This window comes from Coturnix japonica, chromosome 27 (genome assembly GCF_054131305.1).
Source record: "Coturnix japonica strain WE chromosome 27, WE-NBRP24, whole genome shotgun sequence".
NCBI lineage: Eukaryota > Metazoa > Chordata > Aves > Galliformes > Phasianidae > Coturnix > Coturnix japonica.
This window is the reverse complement of record NC_140689.1, coordinates 6,995,952-7,007,312: the sequence shown is the minus strand read 5'-3', so window position 1 is coordinate 7,007,312 and position 11,361 is coordinate 6,995,952. Positions and strand designations below refer to the sequence as shown.

General features: G+C 45.8%; 1 protein-coding gene across 1 annotated transcript; it reads left to right on the top strand.

Annotated features, from left to right (window-relative positions):
• The first annotated feature begins 806 nt into the window (after positions 1–806).
• On the top strand, positions 807–4,877 carry LOC146756443 (uncharacterized). The gene is made up of 2 exons (XM_085524470.1): positions 807–3,429; positions 3,466–4,877. Exons 1-2 carry the CDS (start codon positions 1,539–1,541, stop codon positions 4,875–4,877), a joined length of 3,303 nt encoding a protein of 1,100 aa, XP_085380596.1. The 5' UTR covers positions 807–1,538.
• Positions 4,878–11,361: the final 6,484 nt, after the last annotated feature.

The window sequence follows — 11,361 nt, the reverse complement described above, 5'->3', positions numbered from 1 at the left end:
TGAAAAAAGCCTGGTCTCTCCACTTTGACCCCACACCTCAGATATGAGCACTGACATGAGAGCAACCCCCTGCACCTTTCCCCTGCGAGCAGAGCATAGCAGAGCAGAGACACAGTCCCCATGTATCACGCAGTGTTATTCTGCTTACCAACAGAAGAGGCCAGTCTTTCTCTATGCTCCATCTGTGGCATACTCCAGAGTTCAAGGCACTGCAAAGATATGTCACATATACGTTCTTGCAATGATGACACCTTAGTATGCTCTGGGCTCTCATTTCAATTGCATCTAAATAAGTCCAGGGTCTTACAAGTTGACGGGAAGCTGGCAAATGTTGTCTCACTGTAAGGAAGAGCAAGAAAAATGACACGGGAAATTATGGACCTGTGAGTCTCACTTCAGTGCCTGGTAAAAATATGGAGAAAATGAAGGTGGGAGTTATGGACAAACAGCTGAAGGACAATTCTGTCATTGGTAGCAGTCAACACAAGTTCCCGAGAGGAAGGTCATGTTTAACTTCAGGTCCTTTTATGACATGGTTATCCATTTAGATGACCAAGGGAAGTTGTTATCCTTGAGGATTTCAGTAGAACTTTTGATCCTATTTCTCACAGCACCCTTCTGGACAGAATGTCCTGCATATGGCTAGACAGGAACACAAAATGGTGGGTGAGCAGTTGGCCAATAGGTCAAGCCCAAAGGACTATTGTCATTGGGCTCCATCAGGCTGGTAGATGGTCACTATCAGGGGTCCCCAGGGCTCCAATTTAGGGCCGCTTCTCTTTCATGTTTTTGTGGATGTGTCATGGTTTAATAATTTTGTATTTTTTTGCTATCAGTATTCCACATCATAACATCATATAAAGCATGAATAATTTTACTGAATCTGCAACTTACAGAAGAAGACTACATCTCCCAGGGAACAACACGATAGGTCACGGGACCTGGACTCTATATTAACTCTGTCGCAGAACAGACTGACGTCTTTCGAGTTCTGGCGTTCAGGGGAGTGTGTGGGAGCCTTCAGCCGTTCGCCTAGATTCACAGTAGGCCTCTCGGTTACGGGACTCATTCTCTCTCCTATTTTGCTTGATTCGTTAGCTCAATTTTCAATTATATTGTATTATATTGTGTTATCCTGTATTTCGATATAGTATTTAGTAAATAAGTGTGCCTCCTTAGATCGTTGCCGCTGTTTTCTTTTCCTAATTAACTTTTTCTTTTCGGCCTAGGGCCCCTCCGGGGCCCACGGCCCCCTGTCACGGACGCAGGTAGATTTTTAGTTCAAACCGTGACAGATTTTGGTGGAGAATGCGGGCAAATTGAGTTGCTGTTTTTCTGTGTTTTCTTCTGTTGCTCTTTTAGCTTTTAACAGAGCTACGAGTTTTTTTCCCTGTTAAGGAGCTATCTCGTGTTTGCGATTCTGCACCTGCGAGCTTGACCTTGAAAGTCCAGGCGGACTGCCAATACTCCAGTATATTTTATAAACACTGCTGAGCTTTGTTTTCTTTTACTTTCTTCTCTCTATTGGAGGAAAAAAGATGTTTTCTCTACTAAATTTGTTTTACCAGGGACTGTGTGCCATTGGTTCCTTTTTTGAGACGCTCCGAACATATTGGGCCATGTTTAAGCTAGCCACTTTTTCTTATGGAGCTATACAATTGTATAATGGATTGAAAGCATGGTTAGCAATGCTCACTTCGTATCTGTATACAGCTCCAGAGGGAGCAACTAATGCAACTAATTATACAGAAATGGTGATTTTTAAGCGTGCTCCTCTTTCTTTCTATGAATCCTTTATGCAGTTTTTGAATGATCAGTGGGTCACACTCTTAATCTCCCTGATCTTACTGTTGATTATTGTAATAATCTCACTCAGTATCTGGATTTATAACATCCGGAGGAAGTCTTCCCTAGAACCAGAGAATACTGAGTGGCAGGGAGTGTGGAGAGGTTTTGAAGAGATTCTCAAAGGACAGACATCTTCGGTGTTATGGAGCTTCACTCCTGAACACTTGAAGAATCCTGAGAGTTTGATTGCATATTTGAGGCAGGAATGTTGTGGCTCAGGCAGATCTCAGGAGGCACAAATGATTTTGGGCCTAGCAAATGCTTATCGGGCCTTAGTCAATACCATTCCTGAGAGGGAAGTTTTAGAAGCTGAGAGAGAGAGTCTCAGGGCCGAGAAGGAGAGTCTTAGAGCTGAGGCAGAAAAACTTTGGACTGAGAAGGTAGAGAGAGAAAAAGCTTTTGAAGCTGAGAGAAAAGATCTCCTGTACCAACGAGACTCAATCTGGTACGAGAGAGAGAGTCTTAGAGCTGACGCAGCAAAACTTTGGGATGAGAAGGTAGAGAGAGAAAAAGTTTTTGAAGCTGAGAGAAAAGATCTCCTGTACCAACGAGACTCAATCTGGTACGAGAAAGAGAGTCTTAGAGCTGACGCAGAAAAACTTTGGGATGAGAAAAGCTCCCTGCAATCCCAACTCAACACTCTCCAGTCCGAGTACAGCGCCCTCCGGTCCGAGCACGACGCTCTCCAGTCCGAGCACGGCGCCCTCCGGTCCGAGCATGACACTCTCCAGACTGAGCGCGATGCCCTCCGGTCCGAGCATGACACTCTCCGGACTGAGCATGATGCCTTCCAATCCAACTGCGACACCCTCCAGTCCGAGCACAACACTCTTCAGTCTGTGCATAATGCCCTCCAGTCCGAGCATAACGCTCTTCAGACTGAGCACAATGCCCTCCAGACCGAGCACAACACTCTTCAGTCCGAGCATAATGCCCTCCGGTCCGAGCATAACGCTCTTCAGACTGAGCACAATGCCCTTCGGACCGAGCACAACACTCTTCAGTCCGAGCATAACACTCTTCAGACCGAGCACAATGCCCTCCAGACCAAGCTCAACACTCTCCAGACTGAGCGCGATGCCCTCCGGTCCGAGCATGACACTCTCCAGACTGAGCGCGATGCCCTCCGGTCCGAGCACGACACTCTCCAGTCCGAGCACAGCGCCCTCCTGTGTAAGTGCGTCGATCTCCAGGTCAAACATGACTCTATTGACTCGTTGTACACTGACCTCAAGGCCGACTACAACGCCCTCAAAGCCAGTCGCAGCACCCTCCGGTCTGTGTACGACGAGCTCCTGTCTGACTACGACGCTCTCCAGTCTGAGCACGACGCCCTCCAGTCTAGTTATAACGTCCTCAGGGCGGAATGCGACACCCTCAAGTCTGAACCGTATGTACTCCAACTTAACCAACCACCGGGGGCACCAGATACAATGTTGGTTGCCCCTGTAAGAGGGCGAAAAACAAAACGAGTTTCAACTCAGATAGAGAAAATGCAGAAGGAGTTAGAAGAGCGGAGGGAGTTAGGAGAGCAGGACTCAGGAGAGCAGGGGGACTCAGGAGAGCAGGGGGACTCAGGAGGTCAGGGGGACTCAGGAGAGCAGGGGGACTCAGGAGGTCAGGGGGACTCAGGAGAGCAGGAGGAGTCAGAAGACCAGAGGAAGTCGGCGGAGCAGTGGTTGTTAGAGCAGTATAAGAAGATGTTCGAGGAGGAGAAGAAGTCAGAGGAGCAGAGGAAGTTAGGAGAGAGAAAGTTAGGAGAGAGGAAAAAGGAGGAAGGTCGCCTGGAGGAAATAACACAAGCGTCAGAGTCAGGGTCAGAGTTAGACGAGGAGCCAAAAGCTAGATTTTCTTTACGAGAATTTCTCGAGTCCAAACTTATAGATGGGGCAGCCTCATCAACTCAGCTGCCAACATTAACACCTGGGACTCCTGATAGAGCAAAAGGTGAGCAAAGTATTACGACCATTATTGATCGATCTTTTAAACTGAGTGAAATTCGAGATCTGAGAAAGGATTTCACACGTCAGCCAAAAGAAAATATGGTCACTTGGTTACTTCGCTGCTGGGACAATGGTGCCAACAGTGCGTGGCTCGATGGCAGTGAAGCTCGCCAACTGGGTAGCATTTCCAGGGACTCACGTGTGGACAGAGGTATAGGCACATGCCAAAATCGGTCCTACACCCTCTGGAAGCGGATGTTGATAGCGGTAAGAGATAGATTCCCCTTTAAACGGGACTTGGAGCCTGAGAAAAAGAAATGGACTGATATGGAGAAAGGTATCCAATTTTTGAGAGAAAGGGCTCTGGTGGAAATGCTCTACAGCCCCCAGTTCAATCGTAACAATCCAAACCAATTACATGATCCTGAAGCAGTCCACGTTCCACGACAAATGTGGCGTGACTTTACAAAGGCAGCTCCAGAAAAGCATGCCAGTGCACTTGCATTGGTATATGGCAAAGGGGAAAGAAAGCCCCTTGTAAATGAGCTAATTAGCAGACTTCAGGAGCTTGAATTATTTATAAGCGCTACAGAAGTTAAGCTTTATACTTCAGCCATTGTCCAAATGGGAAAAAAAATAGTGGAAAGGTTAGACAAAGTGGAGGAAACACAAAGTGATATTATTGACAAATTGGCTAATGTGCCTGATGTAGATGAATCCACGGTGGTACCAGATGATGGAAACCAGGATTTCCACGATCGCCTATTGAGAGAGCTAAACAACATGAGTTCCTCTCGACCTGTATCATCGAAAATCTCAACCATAAAAAAGAGACGTCCTCGTATTCAAGCAAATGACAACGATAAGACACCTCGTATTCAAGCAAACGACAATGATAAGACCATACGTTTTGCTTTGTTGTATTTCTTGAGTAATCATGGGGAGGATATAAAGAAGTGGTATGACTCATCCACTTCTGCACTTCAGGCACGAGTGAAAGAACTACAATCCAAAACAACCACCAAGGTGAACTCTTCCAAACGGGGGAAAGTTCCAGTTGCTGCAAGCCGCCGAGGTAAACAATAGAGGGGCCCTGCCCCCAGCCAGGGGGGGGAAAGGGACAACAGAGTATACTGGACTGTGTGGATTAAGTGGCCTGGCACATCTCAACCACAGAAATATAAAGCCTTGGTGGACACTGGTGCACAATGCACCCTAATGCCCTCAAGTCACCAAGGGACACAACCAATTTATATCCATGGAGTGACTGGGGGTTCCCAAGAATTGACTATGTTGGAGGCCGAAATAAGCCTCACTGGTAAAAACTGGCGAATGCACCCTATTGTGACTGGTCCAGAGGCTCCATGTATACTGGGAATCGATTACCTTAGGATGGGATATTTCAAGGATCCCAAGGGGTATCGATGGGCTTTTGGGATAGCTGCTGTAAACACAAATGGTGTTAAGCAGCTGTCAACTTTACCTGGTCTGTCAGATGATCCTTCTGCTGTGGGGTTGCTCCAGGTAAAAGACCAAGAGGTACCAATTGCCACCAAAGTGGTTCACAGACGGCAGTACCGCACCAATAGGGACTCATTGCTCCCCATTCACAAGCTAATTCGCCAATTAGAAAATCAGGGAGTGATTAGCAAAACGCACTCGCCTTTTAACAGCCCCATATGGCCAGTGCGTAAAACCAGTGGGGAATGGAGGCTGACGGTAGATTACCGTGGCCTGAATGAAGTTACACCTCCATTAAGTGCTGCTGTACCAGACATGCTAGAACTCCAGTATGAACTGGAGTCAAAAGAAGCTAGGTGGTATGCCACCATTGATATTGCTAATGCCTTCTTTTCCATCCCATTGGCTGCAAAATGTAGGCCACAGTTTGCTTTTACCTGGAGAGGTATTCAGTATACCTGGAACCGTTTACCCCAGGGGTGGAAGCACAGCCCAACAATTTGCCATGGATTGATCCAAGCTGTTTTGGAACAGGGTAATGCTCCTGAGCACTTGCAGTATATTGATGACATTGTGGTGTGGGGCCATACAGCAGCAGAGGTTTCCAAGAAAGGGAAACAGATAATCCAAATTCTTTTGCAAGCTGGTTTTGCCATTAAGCGCAGCAAGGTGAAGGGGCCTGCCCAGGAAATCCAGTTCTTAGGTATAAAATGGCAAGATGGACGTCGTCACATCCCAGCAGATGTGATTGACAAAATCACTGCTATGTCTCCGCCCACAAATAAAACAGAGACCCAATCTTTTCTGGGAGTAGTGGGCTTTTGGAGAATGCATGTCCCAAACTACAGCCACATAGTGAGCCCTCTCTATCAGGTAACACGGAAGAAGAATAATTTCTCATGGGGTCCTGAGCAGCAGCAGGCTTTTGAGCAGATAAAACAAGAAATAGCCCGTGCCGTGGCCTTGGGGCCAGTACGGACGGGACAGGATGTGAAGAACATCCTCTACACTGCTGCTGGAGAGAAAGGTCCCACCTGGAGTTTGTGGCAAAGAGCCTCAGGAGAGACCCGAGGCCGACCCCTAGGATTTTGGAGTCGAGCATATAAAGGGTCTGAGGAGCGCTACACTCCAACTGAGAAGGAGATCTTAGCCGTGTATGAGGGGGTTCGGGCTGCTTCTGAAGTAGTTGGGACAGAGGTTCAGCTTCTTCTAGCACCTCGCTTGCCAGTAATAAACTGGATGTTTAAAGGACAGGTTCCCTCCACCCATCATGCTACTGATGCCACTTGGAGTAAGTGGATTTCATTAATTACTCAACGAGCTCGAATGGGAAAACTCAGCCGTCCTGGAATTCTAGAAGTGATCATGGACTGGCCTGAGAGTAAAAAAATTGAAACACCACCTACAGAAGAGGTATCACGTGCTAAAGAGGCACCACCATACAATGAGCTACCAGAAAACGAAAAGAAATTTGCCCTATTCACAGACGGATCATGTCGTATTGTAGGGAAGCATCGCAGATGGAAAGCTGCTGTATGGAGCCCCACACGACAAGTTGCAGAGGCCACTGAAGGTAAAGGAGAATCAAGTCAATTTGCAGAGGTAAAGGCTGTTCAGCTGGCTTTAGATGTGGCTGAACGGGAGAGGTGGCCAATGCTTCATCTTTATACTGATTCATGGATGGTGGCAAATGCCTTATGGGGGTGGTTGCAACAGTGGGAAAATGATAATTGGCAACGAAAGGGTAAACCTGTTTGGGCTGCTGAACTGTGGAAAGACATTGCTGCCCGAATAAGGAACATTGCTGTAAAGGTGCGCCATGTAGATGCTCATGTACCTAAAAGCAAGGCTACTGAAGAACATAAAAATAACCATCAGGTTGATCGAGCTGCCAAAATTGAGGTGGCTCAAATAGACTTGGACTGGCAGAACAAGGGTGAATTATTCCTAGCTCGGTGGGCCCACGAGACTTCAGGTCATCAAGGAAGGGATGCAACATATAAGTGGGCCAGAGACCGAGGGGTGGACTTAACTATGGATGCTATTTCTCAAGTAATTCATGATTGTGAAACATGCGCCATAATTAAACAAGCCAAGAGGATGAAACCTATTTGGGGGGAAGGGCGATGGCAAAAGTATAAATATGGAGAGGCATGGCAGGTTGATTATATCACCTTGCCACGATCTCGCAATGGTAAGCGTTATGTACTCACCATGGTGGAGGCAACCACTGGGTGGCTCGAAACATACGCAGTACCCCATGCTACCGCCCGAAACACCATATTAGGGTTGGAAAAGCAAATCCTGTGGCGGCATGGCACTCCAGAAAGAATTGAATCAGATAATGGGACCCATTTTAAAAATTCCCTTGTAACCACTTGGGCTAAAAATCATGGCATTGAGTGGATTTACCATATTCCCTATCATGCACCAGCTTCTGGTAAGATTGAACGATTCAATGGGTTGTTGAAAACTATGTTAAAAGCAATGGGTGGCGGAACATATAAAAATTGGGAGAACCATTTAGCAGAAGCCACCTGGTTGGTCAACACTCGAGGATCTAGTAATCGTAATGGTCCTAACCAATCCAGCTCCCTACGTACCGTGGAGGGAGATAAGGTTCCTGTAATACACATAAAGAGCGTGTTGGGAAAGACGGTTTGGGTCCTTCCAGCATCTGGAAAGGGCAAACCTCTCCGGGGTACTGTCTTTGCCCAGGGACCTGGGTGCACGTGGTGGGTGATGGACAAAAATGGGAATGTCCAATGTGTACCACAAGGGAATTTGATGTTGGGGGAGTGCAGCCAATGATTTTCCTGTAGATATATAGGTAGAGTCTCAGAAAATATTTCAATTAGGTACAGAATAGTTCAATTAGGTATAGGACTTAAGATAGAGTGGATTAATGTTAAGGAAACACTTTTTCTCTATATACCTTAATTAGGCATTCTGTAAGCAAGTTTTCCATCTGGACTCTATATCCTGCACTGGCCATGCATGTGTAGAGCACACATGGAAAGAAGTATAAGTCAAAAGGAAATCTGCTGTGGTGGCTGGGAAAGGATGAGTGCACCTTGATGTGGGGGACGCCCTACTAGCGCTGCCTTTCCCCTCTACCGCTGACATGTTTTCCTTTTTCTGGCAGTTTTGCCATTTTCTCAAAATTAATAAATAGTAAGTTAGGTTATAGAGTTTTGTTCTCAACTTAGGGATTTGTATGGAATAAATATAAATTGTTGAGAAAAATAAGGTTGCTGATTATTCACAATTATACATATGAGTGTGTATGTATGTATAAACATAATGTAATGATGTAGAATAAGGGGTGGAATGTCATGGTTTAATAATTTTGTATTTTTTTGCTATCAGTATTCCACATCATAACATCATATAAAGCATGAATAATTTTACTGAATCTGCAACTTACAGAAGAAGACTACATCTCCCAGGGAACAACACGATAGGTCACGGGACCTGGACTCTATATTAACTCTGTCGCAGAACAGACTGACGTCTTTCGAGTTCTGGCGTTCAGGGGAGTGTGTGGGAGCCTTCAGCCGTTCGCCTAGATTCACAGTAGGCCTCTCGGTTACGGGACTCATTCTCTCTCCTATTTTGCTTGATTCGTTAGCTCAATTTTCAATTATATTGTATTATATTGTGTTATCCTGTATTTCGATATAGTATTTAGTAAATAAGTGTGCCTCCTTAGATCGTTGCCGCTGTTTTCTTTTCCTAATTAACTTTTTCTTTTCGGCCTAGGGCCCCTCCGGGGCCCACGGCCCCCTGTCACGGACGCAGGTAGATTTTTAGTTCAAACCGTGACAGGATGACTTGCATGCAGGATGAGAAGATGTTCTAAGCAAGTCTGCTGATAAGACCAGATGAGGAGGTGCTGTTGCCTCCACTTAGGGTGGAGAGGACTTGCAGAGAGATGTGGACAAGTCAGAGAACTGGGCACCAAGTAGTACTAAGCACCACATACATAAAGTATAACAAGAACAAGTGCCTGATTGTGCACCTGGGTAGGGGCAACCCTGGGCATAAACACTGACTGGATATGGGACAATGGAGAGAAATCTGACTGAAAAGGATTGGGGGTCCTGGTCAGCATCAAATTGAATGTGAGTCAGCAGTGTGCCCAGACAGCCAGGAAAGCCAGCTGTCCCCTGGAGCACATCAGGCAATTTATTGACATCTGGGTGAGGGAAAGGATTGTCCCTGTCTGCTCTGTGCTGCTGCAGCCTCACTTGGAGCACTGGGTGCACTTCTGGGTACCACAGAGCAGAAAGGACATCAAACTATGGGAGGGCGTGCAAAGGAGGGCACTGGAACTGAGAGATCTGAAGTTCAGAGTTTCATTGGGATTGACTGCTTGTTCAGACTGGCCCTTCTCACATCCCACATCATGAGATAAGACAAAGGGCATACGTGGGATATGAACTTCACAGCATCCTTGCACCCCATGTAGAGCCTGGGATCTTCTGTCCCCATGTCTTTCATTTAACATTATACACACTTCCAACTCACTGCCCCAGGAAGGGTCATGAGCCAACATGAGGAGCAGGATCTCCCTGCCAAGGTTCTAGGGGTCAGGAATCGTAAGGCAAAGGAAGGTTTTCTTAGCATCAGAGCTACCATGCCAGTGCCTTGAGTGCCTGTAGTCATGGCTTCCAAATATCTGCTCTAACAAGTCCCTTGGAAGCTTGCTTGTTGATGGCCCTCAGTGGGCCCATTCATACTCCAAGAAACTTCACTGTTACTTCTGACTATGTCTTGCTGAGTACTCTGTGCAAACTTCTCTCTACACTGGAGGTTGACAGGCTCAGCAGCGAATGTGCCCTGGGGCCCATTATAACCTAAAGAATCTCCTGTGCCTTCTGCCTTCCTGTTCTCTTCTTCAGGTTTTCAGAACTTGTTCAGCAAAATGGAGAGATATCTAGAGAGAGCTTAAAGAGGAAGAATCTAGCAGACATTTATTTTCTATTTATTTATAGTTGGGTTAAAACAAGACATTAAAACAGCACTGTGCAACTGATCGTGATCCAGGATGTCCCAATGACTTCTATTCTGTTACTTTGTTGACAAAGCTCCTCAGCATCCCCACCCCATTTCTACTCACATTGGACCTATGGGACTTGCATCACTTTTTCTCACATCACTCTTCTCCTCTGCCGACACCTGCTCAGCGTTAATCCTCCTTTGCACCAACTCCCAGTGGCTTTCCTCAGAGAACCAGCTGCATATGGAAAAGGAAAAATTTCCCCCCCCCTTTTTTTTTGACCAGCAAGCTGAAGGAAAGGTGATGCAATTTAATGAACAGTAAAACTCAGTGATCAACTGCATGGCATGTCCAAGGTGTGTCTATTGAGTTTTATATTTTACAGGGAATATTTGTTCAAGAAAATATTTAGACGCAGATAGGATTGGATAGATAGAATCACAGTGAAGGATTTGACAACAGAGTCCATCAGCATTTTGAGGAATGGAGCAAATTCCAATAATGTCCCTGTAAGTAAGAAATCAGACAGATAATTGGGAGGTATCTGACTGAACAAAGAGCAGAGGATGGGGAAATCTGGAGGGCATTGGCAGGAGCGTGTGTCCAAATGAACTGTTGAAAACATGCCCTTAACTAAGGCCATTTATTTAGGAGAGCTGGAGACACCTGGAAAGTGAGGGACATCAACAAGGCAGCAGGGAAGAGCAGCGGCGGATGCCAGGCTTTAGTCACAGGGCAATGGCACCGCTGTCTGTGTCTCTGTACCTGAAGGCATCTGAATTATAGGGAAAAAAAAAAAAAAAAAAAGACACAAAATCCCTACAAATTCTCATATTTACAACTAAAAATAGAACAAGATTCATGACGATTTCTCATGTTGAGAAGGGTTAACACATTTTCACTGATTTCTATCTTTGTCTTCCATTCTTTGTTTCAGTTTTATTGACATCTATGATCATCTTTTAAACTTACAGCCTCAAAATAAATAAATAAATAAACAAATGAATAACAAGAGATCCATTTGTCTTTTGCACGTGGTCTGATGCCACTTTGACCTTCATAATTCCCACCAGACCTTCCATGCTGGAGAGTATGAGATCCAGCAGA